This window comes from Hyperolius riggenbachi, chromosome 8 (genome assembly GCF_040937935.1).
Source record: "Hyperolius riggenbachi isolate aHypRig1 chromosome 8, aHypRig1.pri, whole genome shotgun sequence".
Classification (NCBI taxonomy): domain Eukaryota; kingdom Metazoa; phylum Chordata; class Amphibia; order Anura; family Hyperoliidae; genus Hyperolius; species Hyperolius riggenbachi.
The window spans coordinates 272,323,183-272,344,275 of NC_090653.1; the positions used below are offsets into that span (position 1 = coordinate 272,323,183).

The window sequence follows — 21,093 nt, forward strand, 5'->3', positions numbered from 1 at the left end:
TCATGACAGGACCGCCAAGGCACGGTCCATGTATGTGCTATCAGAAGTAACTGTATGAATAGATCAGTGTCAGGAGGCATGGGATCTGCTATTGTAAACCAAAAAAGTTTGTTTTATAACCCTGGTCATCTAGCAGTAATGCTTACTGTATCACTCACCTGGAATGCAGATTGTGAGTTCAGAGACTGTTTATCTGCATATCTCCAGGTTAATGACTGCGTCAGCATTACAACCACAGGATCATGACAAAACCAATGATCAGCATTTTCACACTAAAGTTAGCAATGGCTCCTCCTACAGATCAGCAGTTACAGTGAGGCTTTACATCTCCAGGCCACCCTCCCACTGTCTATATCCATTTAGTGCGGTTAGTTGTACCTCTCTAAAGCAAACCATTTTCCAAATTAATAAAAAAAATGTATTTAAAGGATCACCTTTAAAGTGAACCATTCCCCATTTTTAGCACTCAAAGCATCTCAACAGCACATTAAAAATGCATGCCAACAATGTGGCTTATTATTAAAAAATAACTTCAATTTTACCTTTTGTTTTTACATTTAAAAGTTTAGCAGAAGCCTTTACTACCCTGCTTCCAGGGCCTGTCTGACCGCAGAAATTTCAGGCAGATAAGGACTGATATAATTATTATTTTATTGCACACATTAGCAGAGAGCTAACAAAAGCTTTCATCAGCAGGGGTGGTGGGAGGAGAGATAGGACACTATGCTTCAAAGATTTTACAGAAGTCACAGATGCTATCTTCACACCATTATCCCCTGGATAAAAAATGGGCAGCTAGAAGGGGAGGGGGGGGGGGGGGGACATGGCAGCTCCTATAGCTGTTAGAAACCAGGACAAACTGCAAATAAAAAAGGTGGCACTTGGTTCCCTTTTAATACATACATATCCTTATAAGACACATGGACCAGAGTGTTGCAGACGTCGTGACATAACATGTTCACATGCATAGGATGTATGGATATAACTGGCAAACAGACTCCATTACTGTGAGCCATTCTGCCTGTCTGTGGGCAGAAGCACTGAGTCTAGGGCTGAAACCGCATGCAAGAGAGAATATAATGTTCTTGTGCTGGGGAGGTCTCGCTGGAGGTGTTCTCATCAAGCAGGAAGTGGTCAAAATGATCTGCATACACAGTGCCTAGTATGATTACCTTACAATACCTTTAGCACACAATATAAAGCCAGTGTTCTCCCCAGAAATTTTTTCCAGCCGGATGGCATGAAAAAGTAGCCGGGTTGGGAGAGATGAGAGAATGCAGGATCGGTGCTTCTGTGCGCAATTCTGCTTACAGCAGGGGAGGAGGTGAGCTTATGACAGCCGGGAGCTCACCCAAACTAGCCGGGTGGAGCACCCGGCTAAAAGAGCCTGGGAAGAACACTAAAGCACTTCAAAAATTAATTTTTGTTTTAAAGTTAAAAAAAGTCTTCTTTTCATAGTCTATGCCTACAGTAAACAGCTGATATAGATGCATGCTGGGAGGGAAGTTCACCATCTGTTTATGCTAAAGTTCTCTTCCAGCATGCATCTGTGTCGGCAGCTTCCTGTAGGCATACTCATGTGACCACAGCACAGAGAGGGCAGGAAGACCACTTTTTAGCATTAAAACAAATATTATATTATAGATTATGCTACAGGGAGTGCAGGATTGACATTTAGACACCGTATATGAGACATACATGTCAAACTCTGGCCCGCAGGCAAAATTTGGCCATCAGAGCCATTAAATTTGGCCCTCAAGTGGTTTCCCCACTTTACATTATGTTTGCCCCACTGTAGAGCACCAGGGAAGCTATATTGGAGGTGAAGCGCTAGATCACCAGGGAAGCCATATGGGGGATATGAGGAACAAAACTAAACACTAGGGAACTGTATAGGGGAGAATGGAGGCCTCTAGACACCAAGGAACTGTATAGGATGGGGAGGATAACTAGATAACCGGGAACTGTATAGGAGCTGAAGGGAAGCCATTAGACACCTGGGAATTTTATAAGGGAGGAAGGTGGCCAGTAGACATTGAGGTTGGCCCCCGACTAGGTCCCAGTGTACACATTTGTCCTACTTTGTATTTGAGTTTGACACCTCTGCTCTAAGGTGAGATTGGAAAGCACATGCATAAAAATACAGAAAATAAAAGTGTTCTGGAGGTTTGGGTTAAATCTGGCTGCTTCAGCAGCGGAACCTATTGTGAAATATGCTTGGTTTAGCTTTCTATTTCTGGACTAGATTACACAACGTGGTGTCTGTATTCCCAGCATCACAGACTTGCCTCACAATACAAGAGTTCAGACAACCAGTGCAAAGGACAGGACGGATGCCTACAATTTAGCAAAAGGTTATTGAAGAGTATATTACAGCCACAAGTTTTCTTTGCTCTGGACTGAGTAGGAAGGAGTTAGAACCACTTGATAACTTGGCACTCCAGTGAACACAACAGTAATAAAAACCTGAGAAAGACGAGCCTTGCAGTCTATAAATGGCAGTGATCCATAGGGACGAGTTGTAACCTGGCCACACCCCGTCAGTCCAAAACACTCCCCCGCCTTTAATTAATCCCATGGTGGGGAAGGGGACTGCCATCATCTGAAGCCATAAATTCTACAGGGACTGACAGGACATGATGGCTTTCGAATGACTGAGAGGGGGTGGGAATGAGGAGGCAGAGAACATACTGCGGAGTGCGGAGGACAAAATAGAGCCACTTGTCGGTGCAGTGGACATCTCCATTTTTTTTATTTTGCAAAGACTGCAAAGTTCCTTTTTAGACATAAAAAATCATCTCACGGTCCACTTGTGAACTCATTTCAGAAAATCTAAACCGGAACTTGTGGTTTAACATAACAGTCAGTCGTACGAATAGACAGACAGTGAGAAACAGCAGTTTTTGCAGTTATGGACACCATAAAGGAGAAGACTGCAAGGCTTATTGAGTGAAGCTGAAAGGTAGGTACTTACCAGCTGCCTCTGTTTAGGCGGAAGCGCAGGGGGTGGAGCTCGCTCAACTCCACCCTCCATGCTGCTGAACGAGTCATTAAAGCCATAGACTTCCCGCAAGTGCTTGTTCTTCTGTTGATAGATGTGCTCGTTCTGCGGAGTCTGATAAAACACAGACGGCTGGGGCTCAGAGTAGTCCTCCACAAAATGCATGTACGTCATCACTGGAAGGTAAAACACAGAGTGCTGTCATGGAGGATATCTGAGGAACTTACCATGCTGGACCAAAATAGGCTACAACAAGACAATGCAGCATTAATAGCATGGCATGTTCCTATCCCCAGTCAAGAAGGCTTTTACACCATTACTTTATTAAAAAAAAAAAAAGTCTAGATGCCACAACCTCTCCAGCTACCACCCCGTGTCACTTCTCCCTTTTACACCCAAATTATTAGATCATCGTATTCCTGCAGGACAACTGAAGTGAGAGGGATATGGAGGCTGCCATATTTATTTCCTTTTAAGCAATAACAGTTGCCTGGCTTTCCTGCTGATCCTCTCCCTCTAAGGGCTCATTTCCACTATCGCGAATTCGCATGCAAATTCGCATAGCAATACAAGTGAATGGGACTGTTTCCACTTGTCAGGATTCCTTTGCGTTTTTCTGTGCAGAAAAAATTCGCATGGCAGAGCCATCAGAATTTGCATACCGCTATGCGAATCGCCTACAATGTATTTAATGGGAAATTCGCATGAGGTTTGGTTATGCGAATTTTGATGTGAATTCGCATAGAAACAATGGAAAAGCACACCAGCACTGCCATGGTTAAATTCGCATACATCGCCATCCATGCGAATTCGCACGCGAATTTCACATAGGCATGCAAATTTTTACCGCGGCGATTCGCACCGCACAAGTGGAAATGCAGCCTAATACTTTTAGCCACAGACCTTGAACAAGCATGCAGCAGATCAGGTGTTTCTGGCATTATTGTCAGATCTGACAAGATTAGCTGCATGCTTGTTTCTGGTGTGATTCAGACACTATTGCAGCCAAGTAGATCAGCAGGGCTTCCAGGCAACCAGTATGGTTTAAAAGGAAATAAATATGGCAGTTTCCATATTTTCCCACTTCAGTTGACCTCAAAGCAATCATTTATGCTCTAACTCCCAGCTTGATCAGATCAAACCACTCCACAGAAACTGCTCTTACTAAAGTGGCCAATGATCTTACAGTTAAATAAAAAAAAACAAGATTGGAGGGGAGCGCTCTAATGGTGCATTACTTTATAAATATTAAAACGCAGTAAGAATTACACTTACAAGCAATGCGTGTTGAAAGCGCTCATCAAGGGGGACACTAGCGAGTCCTCCTGAGCTGCCTGAAGCCTGGCCAGGGCTCACAGCGTGATGGAATGTAGAGGGGAAACGTCTCGCCGGCAGTTGTTGGGCGCACAGAGCCGCCTGACGTCACTACGCGTTTCGGTGTTGTCCACGCCTTCTTTCGGTCACCGGAAGGCATGGACAACGCCGAAACGCGTAGTGACGTCAGACGGCTCTGTGCGCCCAGAAACTACCGGTGAGACATTCCATCACGCTGTGAGCCCTGCCCAGGCTTCAGGCAGCTCAGGACGACTCGCTAGCGCCCCACTTGATGAGCGCTTTCAACACGCATTGCTTGTAAGTGTAATTCTTACTGCGTTTTAATATTTATAAAGTAATGCACCATTAGAGCGCTCCCCTCTTGTATTTTTTCTATAGACACTGGTGCCATCCAGTAGTGGGATCCGCTCCAAATGGAAGATCCTAGAGCTATTCGAAACCAGGACAAACTGCAGGAAAAAAAGCTGCTGGGATCCCATTAAAGTGGACCTGACCTTTCTTGCTTACTGGTGGATTAAAGGGCATTTTATTGAGAAGGTGAGAAAATACCACCTAGGAGAAAAAGTGAATTGTATATGGGACTTGCTGTCTAATGTTTGAGCTTTTGCTCTAAATCTTGTCGGTGGAGCTGTTCCCTAAAATCTTTCTGCTGGCTCATGGATCGGACAGACTGGCCTCTATATCAATTAGCCCATCCCCGCCACAGGCATTCCGATTCTTCCACTGGTGCTAAAGGTTTTATTCTCTGAGATTTCCCTGCTCATCGCTACAGTTCCGCGTCCGCCAGCGACTCTCCTGTCAGACGGGAGCTGGAGAGACGGCACAGATACCGCAGAGCAGCCCAGGTGTCCCATTTACTAATGACAAAGCATTTACTGGTATGACAATGCCCAGGAGAGCCGCCGAGACCTTCGGCAATCTCTGCGAGGATTTCCCGAGAGCTGGCCAGACGCTCAGCCACTTAATCAACGCAATGGAGGATGGCTCCTGGCCAAGGGCACGGCGTTCCTTATATGGCAGTTCCATTACACAAACCTGAGGCAGCCAAACTCATCTCTGGTCTATCACGGCTGACTTATTTATGCAGACAGAGTCTCAGCGGCGGACGTGCAGAGCTCACAGCTCGTCCAAAAAAGCTTCAATCCCCACAAAACGATGCTGTGGAAACTGAAGCACTCCATTTTAGTATACAAACTGTCCTGAACACTGGAGGGCTGCCTGATGAGAATTCTCCACAAAGCAACCAGCGTTACGGTCACAGAGTAACACAGCTGAGCGGCACAGAAGCTATTGTCATCATTCTCAGCAGTGATGGAATTGTGAATGGTCACAAAATGTTCAAGATCAAGAGCACCTGTCAAGACTTGTAAATAGAGGTAGCTGCTGAAGGAAATGTACCATTACTGTATAAAAAAAGTGGACAACTTATTTTTATAATGCTACATTTATAAAAAGGACAATCATTTTTTTTAACCTGGCTAGTTGCGTGTGGCCCGGTATTAGTAATGGAGAGAATCCTAAGACATAACACCAAAAATTGTTCAGGTGATACCGTTAACCCAGTGATCTGCAAACTTGGCTCTCCAGCTGTTAAGGAATTACAAGTCCCACAATGCATTTGCCTTTATGAATCATGACTGTGGCTGTCAGACTCCTGCAATGCATTGTAGGATTTTTAGTTCTTTAACAGCTGGAGAGCCACGTTTGCAGATCACTGCTTTAACTTAGGGGTCCCCAAACGTTTTGGGTCGAGGGCCGGGTCAACATACTCCAGACTGCTGGGGGGGCCGGAGTATACATAAAATTATGTAGATGTCTTTGCAGGCCAGACCGTGAAGCATACCCAGGTGACAACCTGCAGTGGACAGCAGTGTCATCTGATGTGGAATTTGATTGGAAAACAGGGAATTACTGCTTTTTGGCTTCCATGTGGATGGGTGGTGCCAGCACTGCTATTCTATATGCGGACCACCAATATTTAAAGATGTAGTTGACCCCATCTATAAGTAACAAATTGTGTGTGTGTGTGTGTGTGGGGGGGGGGGGGGGGGGGGTTGGTAAAAAAGCCTCAGGGGGCCACATTTGGTCCGCGGGCCTTAGTTTGAGGACCACTGCTTTAACCCATACATGTCAAACTCCGGCCCGTGAGCCACTAAATTTTGCCTCCAAGTGGTTTCTCCCCTATACATTATATTTGGCCCGCTCTAGACCACCAGGGAAGCTATATTAGAAGTGAAGCCCTAGATCACCAGGAAAGCCATATGGGGGAGTTAGGGGGAAAGCACTAAACACTAGTCAACTGTATAGGGGAGGGGGGTGGACCACTAGACACCAGGGAACAGTACAAGTGAGGGAGAACCACTAGACACTGGGGAACTGTATAGGGGAGGTTGGGGGACACTAAAAACCAGGGAACTGTATAGTGGTTGCAGGGGAGCCATTAGACACCAGGAAACTTTATAAGGGAAGAAGGTGGCCAGTAGACATTGAGGTTGGCCCGCCACTAGGTTCCAGTGTTCAATTCTGACCCACTTTGTATTTGAGTTTGACACCCCCGCTTTAACCCATTTGCAACTTCAAAGGAATTATCTCATTTGATATATATCTCATAGGTGTACTGCTTTTGACCTCATTCGGCAGAACTTGCTGTATGGTAAATTCCTTGGAATGCTTTGATCACTCTCTTTGCTAGCAGAAAATATAGAAACTGAAAGCAGAAGTCCTCTGTTATTGTCTCACACTGCCCCCTAGTGACAAGTGGGCATAAATACACATCACAGAAGTACTAATTATTGGCAAGGAAATATAACAAATAAGTAAAAAAGTGATAAAATAAATTGGCCTGGAGCACATGCAAGCCTCTAAAAAAAATAGCTGCTGAAGGATTAATGGCTTACTGTACAAGATTTCTTTGCAAGCTTTCAAAATTAAAAGGTGGCCACTAACGGTCCAATTTCTAGCGAAAAACCGTTCGAGCGATCAGAAATTCTGATCCGATTGGTTGTAAATAATCTCCGTTGATGGATACAATCAATTACAGACGATTATGAAATCAGTCATCCCATTGGATCTTCGTCGAACCAAAATTAGAATTTTCTTGTTGGTCGTGATAGATAGGAAACAAAGATTGGTTCGTTGATGGTGTAGTGAACGATTTCACTTCCGATCAGAATTTCTGATCGTTCAAATGATTTTTCGCTAGAAATTGGATCATTAGTGGCCACCTTAAGTCTCTTTTTTTTAGGCATGATACAGAACTGGATCAGAACCGTTCCATGGATCTGTATGGTTCTGACCCAGTACTGTATCATACCTGAAGGAGAAGCTTAAAGTTTCGAAAGCTTGCAAAGAGGTCTTGTGCAGTTCTAGTCAGGGTCGGACAGGGCCGGCGGGAGCTCGGGATTTTGCCCAGTAGGCCTCCATTTTAGTGTTCTTGGGGGCCCCCAAGCACTGCAGGAGGGGGCACAGCGCAGGAAGGAGGAGCAGCGGCGGGGAGAGGGGGGAAACCTCCCTAACCCGGGGGCCTTCCTTCCACGCTTAACCGAACAACTTACTCCTTCCTGGTTCCCGCTCTGCGTGCCACTGCTCTGATCTGGTCTTCTCTGCTCTCCAATCACACTCTCACTGTGCTTCCTGTGAGAGCGTGACTGGACAGCAGAGAAGACCAGACCAGAGCAGCGGCACGCAGAGCCGGAAGCCGGCAACCAGGAAGGAAGAAGTAAGTTGATCGATTCCCCACTCGCTGCCGCTGCTTGCCCTTCACTATATTCTGGTCTGGGGGGGGGGGGGGGGGGTGGAAGGGCTGGCCTCGGGGGTAGAGACTGCAACCCCTCCCCGCTGCTCTCCCTTCCAGGTTACCTAGACACCTATAGACCTGGCTAACTAAACTGGGGACACCTATAGACATGGCTAACTAATCTGGGGATACCTATAGACCTGGTTGCCTATACTGGGGACACCTATAGACCTGGCTGCCTATGCTGGGGACAGCTTTAGACCTGGCTAACTAAACTGGGGACACTTATAGACCTGGCTACCTTAACTGGGGACACCTATAGACCTGGCTACCTAAACTGAGGACTCATATAGACCTGGCCAACTAAACTGGGTGGGAACACCTACAGACCTGGCTACTTATACTTGGGACACCTATAAACCTGGCTACCTAATCTGGGACACATATAGACCTGGCTACCTATGCTGGGGATACCTACAGATCTGGCTACCTATACTGGGGATACCTATAACTTGCTACCTATACTGGTGACACCTCTAGCTAAGTACCTATACTGGGAACACCTATAACTTGCTACCTGTATTGGGGGCACCTATAGCTAACTACCTATAATGGGGACACCTATAACTTGCTACCTATACTGGGAGCACCTATACCTAACTACCTATAGTGGGGGACACTTATAGCTGGCTACCTATACTGGGGGCAACTATACTCAGGCTCTAGGCCCTTTATACGACACTTGCCTTAGGCCCTGCATACTCTAAGGCCATCCTCCAGCCTGAAACTTTCCTGGTGTGCCCTTAGTGTCCCAGTCCGACCCTGGTTCTAGAATCAGCAAAAATGTGTTTAATTTCACTATATTTGCCCCCTAGAACTCTCAAAAATGGCGATATGGCCTTTCGCCTAAAATGTTTGGCCATCCTTCATTTTTGCTGATTGCCAGCTGATACACTACCTGTGACGTTTTGCCAAAACATTTCCACCGGAAACAACTCAGATACCTAGTGCAGTGAAGCACAGTGGCAGCTACGACCAGCAAGGCCGCATGAAATTAACAGCTGTAGAGAGCTTTGGGGGCCACAAGAAATGGCTGGACGGGTCGTATCGGCCCCCGGGCCAGACTTTGGACATGCCTGTTCTAGTGAAATGTTTTTTTCTACAGTCAGAAAAGTAAAATACCAAATCAAAGACATCTTCAATAACAAAATATAATTTTACTGCCCATCAATTAGATATATAGAAGAAAAAAAAATCTCCTGATCCCCCTTAAAAACAATGACAGTCGGCAGTGTTTGACGCTCTGTTTGACACCGCCGTGTGTCATTGTTTTTAAGGGGAACCGGGGAATGCATACCTAATAGATGTGCAATAAAGTTGTATTTTGTTATTGAATACATCTGTGGTCTGGCAGGTTAGATGATTATGTTTATCACAGAACAGCTTCCCAACTCACGGGTTGACAAGATAACTATAATTTGCAAGCACTGCTTCGTTATTTGGATTCAGAAAACTATGACACTCACTGTGTTTGGTCTTCTTCTCAGGAAGAGGCGGAGGCTTCTCTGGAATGTCATCGTTGTCCGTTGCTACAAAATCACCCAGGAAATCCACCTGAGAGGGGTTTCCAGGCTGAAAGGGAGGGACAGCAGCAAACGGGGTGCTACAAGGCGGGAGAAGCATATCGTCCTCAGAAATGTTGTCGTACTGAGAGGGGTGCCTCTCGTAGCTCACGCGGCAGCCATCGGAGCTGTTGTTAACGGCACTTCTGCGTTTCTTCTCGGGGAGGGCGGGTGGGGTCTCTAGAGCGGCGGGGTGGGCAGGTTCCGAGAGCTGTGGGGTATGTGGAGGTAAATGGAAGTTCTGTCCATGAAAAGGGGAGCCGGTTTCTCCTAGAGACTCGGGGAGAGGGCTGAGGATTCCCGGTACGTGGCCCAGGACTTGGTCTGCGCTAGAGAGGTCTTGCTGCAGGAACTCGTAGTCTGGATCATAGTTATCTGCGTGAAGATAGAAAATAAAGCACAACCATAAGGAATGTTACATAAACAGTGTAATTTCCAGATTCAGGGTCTAAAAGCCGTGCAATTTTTCCACAAGCTTGCAGACCCTAAAAACAAGAAGAAACTAAACAAAAACATACAACAGAGAGATCTGCAGAAGCTCCTACATATAAACTCACTCAGGCACGGGATTACCGCTCTGAGCTGCGGATTTCTGTCCCGAGCCTGACTCGGGATTACCGCTCTGAGCTGCGGATTTCTGTCCCGAGCCTGACTCGGGATTACCGCTCTGAGCTGCGGATTTCTGTCCCGAGCCTGACTCGGGATTACCGCTAAGGAGGTTAAGCATTATAAAAGCAGAACTTTCTATTCAGACAGGGAATCAAAACGTCTCTTGATAAGTCTATACAGTTGTGATTATAAAAGTGGACCTGAACTCTTGCACAGAACAGAAGGAAAACAGAGAGATGCACCCTGTATGTATTTAGAGAGTTTAGCCTGTGTAATTGTCCCTCATCTGTGACTAAGCACAAGATGTAATTTGATCCCTCAGCTGTGTCAGCGGCCCCGGCGGAGGGCTAATTGGTTATGTTTGCTTCCATGAAAGCAGGAAGTAGACACACTGCAGATTTATTTCAGGATTTGTATCACAAAGAAATGTTTTTCTTTAAAGGATATTATGCTGTTGCTTATCTTTTACAGCAGAGAAGAAGTTTTCAAACAAAACAATCTGAATCACCTGATCCAAAATAAGATTGCTCACAAAAAAAAGTGGACCTGACCTGTTGCACAGGACAGAAGGAAAACAGAGAAATGCACCCAGTAGAGCTTTAAGACAGTCCAAATACCCCTCATTTGTGAATTATCACCACTGTAATTTGATCTCTCAGCAGTGTCAGCTCAGGAATTTCTCCCGCCATGGCAAAGCAGCTAATTTGTAAACACAGGACGTTAACCCTATGTCTGCTTCCATGAATGCAGGAAGTACACACTGGAGATTTATTGCAGGATTTGTATCAGCTATAACAAATTAAGGATTATTTTTAAAGGTTATTATGCTGTTGCTTATCCTTTAGAGCAGTGAGGAAGTTCTGAGTTCAGGTCCCCATTAAACAGTAAGAAAATGTATTATTAGTGATGAAGGGGGCTGGTATTATACAGCTTGCGGTAAGCGAAAATCTAATAAAAACCCCATTGTTGTCCTGTATTAAATGTTTCATTCTAAAATCCTCCTGTAGAAGCCCGGCTTTCCCAGAGATTTCACTTAATCCAGAGATCCATTCAAATTCACCTCCGAGGATTTATCATGTGTGAAGGCGGACACAGAAAACGTAATTTCCGTACGGCGAGGGTAAACCTGCGGCTGAAGGGGCAGAAGATTAAATCATTCGATTGGTGGAGAGCAAATACTGGCTTCATTAATCTCACACCTCAAGATAATGCTAAATTTGCATAAAAGTAGGTACACACCATACAATTTTCTGGCAGATTTTCCTGCCAAATCGATTATTTCCAACATGCCCGATCTGAATTTTGATTGCTTTTTGAATGTCAGGATCGTTTTTCTGATCGATTTCCATAAAAGTGGAAAACTGAGATCGATAGGAAAATTGATCGAAATTCAGGTCGAACATGTTGCATGGTGTGTACCTAGCAATACACATGCTAGATAAAAATCAGCGCGCACACAGACAACATTAGGCGGCTAACTGTTGTCCACACTCACTGATATGCCAAACGTCTATGTTGTCTGAAGTGGGAGTGACATTTGAATGACATTTCACATGCCGTACATGTGCTGGAAAAGTGTCATTGGACGACCTTGTACACCCAAGCGACTGCGCAATATCTACCCAATAGTCATTAGAATTGATCCACCAGTTGCATCAGCCTGAATGCCCAATATCGGCTGCTCGTCATCTGTTTACATTTTGTACACTGAATTTCGTCCGACATGGCGACATCTATCACTCATCAGACGTTTCAAATGACTTTTATGTAATGTGTGTACAAGGCTTTATTAATGAAGTAGATTAGGCAGCGAAAACTACATTGCCCACACATGTCGATATTTAAAATCTGCACCAAACACTTCGAGAAACTCCGACCAAGAACTGAACTATATCCCAATCAGTAGCTGATACCCCCTTGTTACATTAGAAATCTCTTCCTTTTCACAAACAGACTATCAGGGGGCGCTGTATGGCTGATATTGTGGTGAAACCCCGCGCACAAAGAAATTCTGAGTACGTTCTCTAGGCAGTTTCCTGTCTGTGAACCTTGCTGCATTGTGGGAAATAGCTGTTTACAGCTGTTTCTAACTGCCAAAAAAGCATGCAGCAGCTACATCACCTGCCCACAGTAAAAATGTCACCATGTAATAAATGTTAGAATGTAAATCAGGGATTTAAAAGATTTGACAATGGGCAAACACTGACTAAATCATTTATACATAATTATTGTAAAAATGAAGCACTTTCTTTTTATTAAGTTATTTTCACTGGAGTTCCTCTTTAAAACAAACCTATGAGGTTTGCTGAAGGAAAAGTTAGATACTTACCTTGGGAGAGGAATACTTCAGCGGCTTGCCCCATCTTCCTCCACCAAGCCATTCAAGAACAGGTATCCCCGAAGCACGGCTGCATTACGACTGCGCCGTAGCACATGCCCACTCTGGCTTTGGTGGAAATGGCTGAGCCTGATCAGGTGTGTGCTACTGCACAGGCGCAGAGCCCTCAACAAGCATTTGACAGTTTTGCGGAGGCTACAGCACTGGAACGGCACTGTGGAGGAGGATGAGGGAAGTCTTCAAAGGATCTAGAGCATAAATGTCAAACTCCGGCCCGCGGGCCAAATCTGGCCTTCAGAGCCATTAAATTTGGCCTTCAAGGGGATTCCCCACTTTGCATTATGTTTGGCCCACTCTAGACCACCAGGGAAACTAATGGAGATGAAGCCCTAGAACACCAGTGAAGACTGTTATGGGGGAGGTAGAGGGAAGCACTAAATACTAGGGAACTGTATAGGGGAGGGTGGGGGCCACCAGGGAACTGTATAGGGGAGGGAGGAGGACCAAGGACCACTAGACACCAGAGAACTGTGTAGGAGTTGAAGGGAGGCAATTAGACAACAGGGAACTTTATAAGGTGGCCAGTAGACATTGTAGACAGCCGGCTAGGTCCTATTGTTCAATTTCGTCCCACTTCGTATTTGAGTTTGACACCCCTGATCTAGAGGCTTCCCTCTCCCAAGGTGAGTACTCAGTACCTATTAAGGGTACAATTTTCCCGTACAGGTTTCCTTTAAGCCCCGTACACATGCTAGATGAAACTTGCCCAAGGGGGTCAATATTGATCGCCTCTGTAGAGTTAATCACATGTGTACAGCGGTCCCCAATGTGCCCCGTCATCTTGATCAGCCTTGTGTATTGGTTCAGCCGACTGCTTGTTCTCAGTCTTCACCTGCCCCCCCGCGCCACAACATAGCCGCACCGTGTGTAGAAGTAAGGGAGAATCATCTCCAGGTTGGGCATGGTTGTCCATAACTAAGAGAAATGTGTAGCTCTAGAACGATATGTCAACCCGTGGAATTTCATTTTGTTTTTTTAAACAGGGCCGTTATGTAAACACAAGCAGAAAACTACAAAATGGTATTTTTTTATTGCAGGGAAATCTAATAAATACAACTTAACTGCCAACTTTATCTCCTCTGGGCCTACAATAGCAATATCTCCTAGCCGTAGTTGTTGGCTCGGTTCCCGAATATCTCAATATCTCCTCACTTAGCTAGAACAGGGGTAGTATCACAGCTCCTCCTAATACATTCTTCCTAATACAAAACAAATGTATGCCCCCAGCAGGGACAATAAAATTCTGTAATTTCCGGAGCAGATGTACAGACTAGGGAAATCAAACATACACATCGAACCACTAGGGTCCCAAGAGGAGATATTGCTGAGGCAACCAAGTTACTGGCTTCTAGGAGCTCTCGGGGAATTCAGTAGAGAGATCCCTCTAGACTCTGCTCCTTTCTCTCTTGTCATTTTGTGTTCAGTTGTCCTCCACAACTATTATTTCTACTGCTGCGTTCCCCAAATATTCTCTACAACACACTCTAAGCGTTCTCATGTAAAACGACTCTAGAATTAGCTACAAAAATATATCCGCAGCATGGATAAATCAAAGCAGTGTGCCCTCCTAACATATGGTGGTCTCTACGTACTCTCTTTCTAGCCATCTGGGTGGTGATGTCCATATGTTGCCCGAGCAACCCATTCAGAAAACAAAACAAAACACATACATGTCTGGAAAAAAAGTATGTGGATGACATCATTATTAGCAAGGGAAAGTGACCAGTTTTGGAGTTTATTGAATATCTATATGGAATCCATCACCAAACTTGGGGTGGCTTCCTCAATTTGACAAAATCTTTTCTTCAAAAACTGGAACTTGGAAATTAAAGATCTACTGTATGCACAATGTTAATACTCAAATAGTAACTCACAAAACTCCTCCGGGTTACCCCAGCCATCTTCTATAGTCAATTTGTATGCCTCATCAATAACTACAGGGATTAAAACATCATAAAAGCCATGTATCTCACACAATGGTTACTAAGACGAGGATATGAACCCAATCATGGCAGAGGAAGAATTTCATTGGGTTTCCAAGTTGGATAGAAATTCCCTGATTTACCCAAAATCCATTTGTACTACTAGCTTGTGGCAGAACAGATATCCAAAAATAAACGCATATAATTCAATGAACATTGTTCATTTTAGTCATGGCTCTCTCCTACTAGCTCTTTTAGAAAACACAAAGGGCTCTGTAAAGAATGAGTCTTGAGTTGATTGATCTGACCCCATTGGTCCAACGGAGACCTGCTTCTGCAACTTTTTTTTTTTAACAAAATTTTGCTTGCCTCTTGCAACTGCCCCATCATATTTTAACCTCAGGTCAAAGCTGCCCCACTTGCCACCAACATCTCCCAGCCCATTCCCTATGTGCACATGCCACTAATGGGTATAACTTGGAAGTGCCAGAAACGTTTCCCTATCTGCACAAATAAGAGGAGGTGCTGGAAATCCCTGTGCACACTGGGGGATTTCAGTCGCCCAGCAGGGATTGGTACACGATCCCGTGGCCGACAGTGCTGTGCTCCCTGCAAAAGTGAAACCAAGTTACATTTTTTTTAGGACCTCCATAAACTGTAATGAAGATTATATTTCCCATAAAGGTCATCATGCTGAGGCTAATCTTTTAGAGGAAGTTCTAAGTTTAGAGGAAGGTGTGAGTTTAACCTCTCTGCCGTTATTGATTATTTAAGGATTTTGGGGTCTAAAAGCCGTGCAATTTTTTTTCACAAATGCCACAGAGATCTGCAGCAGCTCCTGCATAATACTCACTCAGGCACGGTATTACCGCTCTGAGCTGCAGATTTCCATCCCGAGCCTGACTCGAGATTACCGCCAAGGAGGCTAGTTCTACTTTAATGTTTGTGGAATTCCTTGTGATTCAGATACAGAGTAAATTGTGTTTTAACCAATTAAAATGGAAAGTCAATTTAAGACAAATGAAGGTACTTTTTTGGTTTTGAGGTGCTGGCTTCTTAGGCCCCTGTACATTGCTAGCACTGTCGCCTGCAGCTCTGCCTTTCTTCCAATTAGTCACTTAAACCCGCCCATTATTTTGGCTCATCTGCAGAGCTGCAAATGATTCTAATTAGAGCTGTTCCTGAAGGGACAAGAAACTCTCACAGCAGCTTAACTTCTGTAATCGGAGACATTCAGTTTTAAAAAAAAGTAAGAGTTGTCTCCTCAACCACTCTAAGCTGTCAGTCCTGAGGGCAGGCATTCAAGCACATCCACCACTAATGATCTGAACACAAAGTGGGCAGTGATATCCAATTACTCCTGGTGTTTTGTTTATCAGTAACCACCCTTGCTTCATAAGCCAAAACTAACTTGTTACTAGGTAGGACTTGAAACACCCAGAGTTGCCCAGCAAGCTCACGGTGAACCAGAACTCCCAGGAGTGTGTAAAGGAGCCCATACACTGGTCGGTTTCAGCCATTAATCGATTGCAAATCAATGCACAAACGATTTGCATCCAATTTCAATCGATTTGATCTATCTGAAAGGATGGAAAGTCTAGGTCAATGATGGCTAACCTTGCCACTCCAGCTGTGACAAAACTACAAATCCCAACCTCCCCGAGTTATGCTTGGAGCTGTCAGACTATTACAATGCCTCATGGGCCGTGTGGTTCCACCACAGCTGGAGTGCTAAGGGTTAGCCATCACTGGTCTAGGTCAGCAGACAGCAGATCGATGGCCCATAGTGTTGCATTGGATCTAATGGTGCAATAATGCATTTAGATCGATTTTCAATAGATTTACAATAGATTTCATTCTGAAATCTATTGGAAATCTGTTCCTAGTGTGTGGCACACATCAGATAAATTCCTGTCAGATTGGACCTGAAAGGCATCTGACGAATCAATCTGATGGTCAAATCTGCTGCAAATCTATCAGTGTATGGCCTCCTTAAGGGGCTACAAAGGACCAAAAAGCCCTCTTACTAAAATACTATGCAAAACAGAAATTATATATAATATGTGGGCTCTATATAAATCCAATAAAAAAATAAAAAGATCACATCTGAATTTGCGTACGGGGAAACAGAAAGAAATTGTGGAAACAGTCCATTAATGGTACAATTCCATAGCTGAGCAATCATGTCCTGATCGTTGCAGTAATCGATTGGAAACCACCGGTCCTGCCCATTTAAGGCCAAATTTCCGCTAGACAAACCGTCAAATTGAAGAGATTGATCCAAAAATGGATCGATTCTATGAATCTGAAATCAGAAATTCAGCCATTAATTGCCACGACCGGTCATTTCTGAAGAACCTATATTGTTTATTGCACATAGCGTCACCCATCATTAGTCTAGTCTATTCTTGTAAATAAATATTTGATACTAATCTCACGAAACTTCATTATGCTCACATTTGAAAAGCAGCAACTCTATTTCTAGAATTTCTAGCTAAGTTCTTGTTTACGCTTTAAAGAGGAACTTTAACCCAGGATTGAACTTTATACCAATCAGTAGCCAATTAGCCCTTTCTCACGAGAAAGCTTTGCCTTTTCTCAAATAGATCATAAGGGGAGTCTGTATGGCTGATATTGTGGAGGCCGCCGTGCCAATAAACTATTCCGTGATACACTGCAACAGGAAAGAACGCAGGGGCGGATGGGTTGCACTGTGCTTTAGATCAGCTTTGAAAATCAGACCAGATTTCCAAATCAGACTGTAGGACCTTCCAACTCGTTTGAATGCTTGGGGGTGCAACTTTCAGCTGAGAAAATCAAACATATTGCTGATCTACCACCCACCAGGAAAGGACTTGGCCTTCCTTAAAGGACTTACGAGGCAAAATAGGTTAAAAAAGTTAATTACCTGCATGAAATATCAGTGCACGAAGGACGCCATCCGCGCCCTCCGTGTCTTTCCGCCGGGTCCCCGCAGATGAATGTCCCCCCCGGGCCGGTCCCGACCCCACAGACGGGGTCGGGCTCTCCTGCCTCTTCCAATATGGCCGTCGGAGCTAGCCGCAGCTGCGTAGTCCGCATATGCGCGAGTGCGGCTGCGCAGCTCTAGGGCCAACCCCCCAATCCACGCTACAAGCTATTTCCTGTTGCGTGGATTGGGGGGGTTGGCCCTAGAGCTGCGCAGCCGCACTCTCGCATATGCGGACTGCGCAGCTGCGGCTAGCTCCGACGGCCATATTGGAAGAGGCAGTAGAGCCCGACCCCGTCCGTGGGGTCGGGACCAGCCCGAGGGGGGGGGGGGGAACATTCAGCTGCGGGGACCCGGCGGAAAGACACGGAGGGCGCGGGTGGCGTCCTCCGTGCATTGGTATTTCATGCAGGTAATTACCTTTTTAACCTATTTCGCCTCGTAAGTCCTTTAAGGAACTTGTAGATCTCCTATGCAACCTAACACTGGAACACACCAGATGGATTGTTCTTGGAGATTTCAATACATGGGTGGATGATCCCTTTTCGCAATTAGGAATAGAGCTACCTCGTGCCATGAACTGAAATGAACTGGGCTTCTCCCAAGCAATCAGCTCTGCCACTCACAAGAAAGGTCACACTCTTGATCTTACATTCCATACTGGTCTGTCAATAGCCAGTGTGGAAATTAATCCTGTTGCCTGGTCAGACCATCACACTATCCACTTCTCCCTCTCAATACCAGCTGTCAAAAAACAGTTCAAGAACCAAACAAAATATTGCTGCTTAAAAGGGCTAACACCACAACATATCCGAGATAACCTCAGCTTTGATGAATTGACCGACTCCAGCTTGGACCCTGATACTCTGGTGTTTAAAGAGACTCCGTAACAAAAATTGCATCCTGTTTTTTATCATCCTACATGTTCCAAAAGCTATTCTAATGTGTTCTGGCTAACTGCAGCACTTTCTACTATGACAGTCTCTGTAATAAATCAATGTATCTTTCCCCTGTCAGACTTGTCGGCCTGTGTCTGGAAGGCTGCCAAGTTCTTCAGTGTTGTGGTTCTGCTATGAACTCACCCTTCCTGGCCCCTCTATGCACACTGCCTGTGTGTTATTTAGATAAGAGAGAAGCTGCTCTAATCAGCTGGATAAATCGTCCTCTGAGCTGGCTGGGCTTTCACATACTGAGGCATTACAAACAAGGGCAAAGCTGTTTGCAGGAAGAAAAGAGCAGCCTGAAACTTCAGTGCATGGGGGAAAGAAACACACAAATGATCTCTTGAGATTCAAAAGGAATGCTGTATACAGCCTGCTTGTGTATGGATGTATTTTCTATGTGTGGACATACTGTACATCAACCTACTTCCTGTTTTGGTGGCCATTTTGTTTGTTTACAAACAAACTTTTTAAAACTGTTTTTAACCACTTTAAATGCGGCGAGGAGCGGCGAAATTGTGACAGAGGGTAATAGGAGATGTCCCCTAACGCACTGGTATGTTTACTTTTGAGCGATTTTAACAATACAGATTCTCTTTAAATACAATAAATGTGTGTCTTCCACCTTTGAGACCATTGCTCCTCTGTGCACCAAATATCTTACTTCACACCATCATGCACAGTGGTTTGATAACTCTATAAAAGAGCTGAAAAGACAAGGCCAAAAACTTGAAAGACTGTGGCGCAAATCTCAGTCCCCAGAAGACAAACATGCCTTAATCCTCCACTTGAAGAACTACCGAAAGGTAATCACTGTGAAAAAGTCATCCTTTCTATCCCGAGATTGCAAATGTGGTTAACAAACCAGCCCAACTGTTCCGCACAGTGGAAAAATTTGCAACCCAGCATGTCAAAAACTTAATATCCAGTCTTCAAAGGATCTCTGTGACCTGCACATTTCTTCTCAGGCAAAGTCTCCGCTATAAGGTCCGCCATCCAACTTACAGCATCTGAACCCAATATAGTGCTGAAGACCATTAGCAGAGACAACGTAACATCTTGGTCAAACGTCAAAGAAATTGATGAAGAAGTCACATCAAGCATCCTCCTTCACCTCCGCCTAACTACCTGTGACCTGGATCCTGGCCCAACACAGTTTATGTTGAAATGCCCCGACCTGTTTGTACCGGTATTCCTCAAAATTGTAAACCGTTCCTTACAATCAGGGATATTTCGTGCTTTACTGAAGAAAGCAATCATCAGGCCTCTCCTCAAAACACCCTCCGTGGACCCAGATGCAATGACCAGCTACAGACCTGTCTCTAACCTTCCCTTTCTGGGTAAGCTAATTGAAAAAGCTGTATACCTCCAGCTAGAAGCCAGAATCCTACAAAATAACAGTTATGACGCATTCCAGTCTGGCTTCAGGAAACATCACAGCACTGAAACTGCCCTCATCCAAATATGCAACCACCTGCTCATGGCAAGAGACAGAGGAGAGTGCTCCATCCTGATACTGCTAGACCTTTCTGCAGCCTTTGATACAGTTGACCATGACATCTTGATAAGCAGACTACAGGAATACTGTGGCATTGATGGCACAGTTCTTCAGTGGTTCCAATCCTTCTTGAGTGGCAGAACCCAAAAAGTGTCTATGGGGCCCTTCCTTTCCACCTCTGTACCACTTAAGTATGGGGTGCCCCAGGGCTCAATCCTTTCCCCCTGCTTTTAACGATTTACATGTTACCGCTTGGAAAACTAATCCAAAAACATGACCTGACATACCACTGCTATGCTGATAACATCCAACTATATTTATCCTTCAAGCCTGGTGTGACAGACCCAACTCCAACTATGAACGCCTGCTTAGGTGAACTACAGCAATGGATGAGTGACAACTGGCTGAAACTAAATGCAGACAAAACGGAAGTCCTTCTGATCGGAGGGCAGCACATGACAACAAAACAACTTAACTTGCAGTCTTCACCACTGGGAATAGGAGGCACGGATCTACGCAGCTCTGATCATGTGCGTAGCCTGGGAGTTCTAATTGATGGGGATTTAAACTTCAGAACTCACATCTCTGCTGTGGTGAAATCATCTTATTTTCACCTGAAGAACATCGCAAAAAATCAAGCACCTCATCCCCCTAGAAGAAGATCTACCAACCTTAGTCCATGCCTTCACTACATCCCGACTGGACTACTGCAATGCTCTCTACACTGGCCTTCCAAAAAAGGTCTTGTACCGACTACAGCTGATACAGAATACTGCTGCCAGACTGCTAACCAACCAACCAACCCCGTCACTGCCACATAACGCCAGTCCTGCACTCCCTTCACTGGCTCCCTATAGAATGGAGGGTCCTATTCAAGATCGGCCTACTGACATTTAAATCACTAAATAATCTGGGCCCTGGATACATGAAAGATATGTTACAGCTGCGTAGCAATCCCCGCATTCTCAGATCCACAGGTTCTAATAATCTAGTCATGCCCAGAGTCCACTTGAAAATTTTGGTCCCAGAGCCTTCTGTCATGCTGCTCTTAGGTTTTGGAACT

At 44.9% G+C, this 21,093-nt stretch overlaps 1 protein-coding gene across 5 annotated transcripts in view; it reads right to left on the reverse strand.

The window, feature by feature from the left end:
- Positions 1 to 21,093, reverse strand: part of RAPGEF1 (Rap guanine nucleotide exchange factor 1) — a 215,100-nt gene that overhangs the window by 82,523 nt on the left and 111,484 nt on the right. For all 5 annotated transcript variants that reach the window (XM_068248875.1, XM_068248873.1, XM_068248872.1 and 2 more), the window contains exons 9-10: positions 9,599 to 10,069; positions 2,975 to 3,177 (exon numbers count right to left, since the gene is read on the reverse strand). In XM_068248875.1, the coding sequence (XP_068104976.1) occupies positions 2,975 to 3,177; positions 9,599 to 10,069 (674 nt within the window). The remainder of the gene's footprint in view (positions 1 to 2,974; positions 3,178 to 9,598; positions 10,070 to 21,093) is intronic.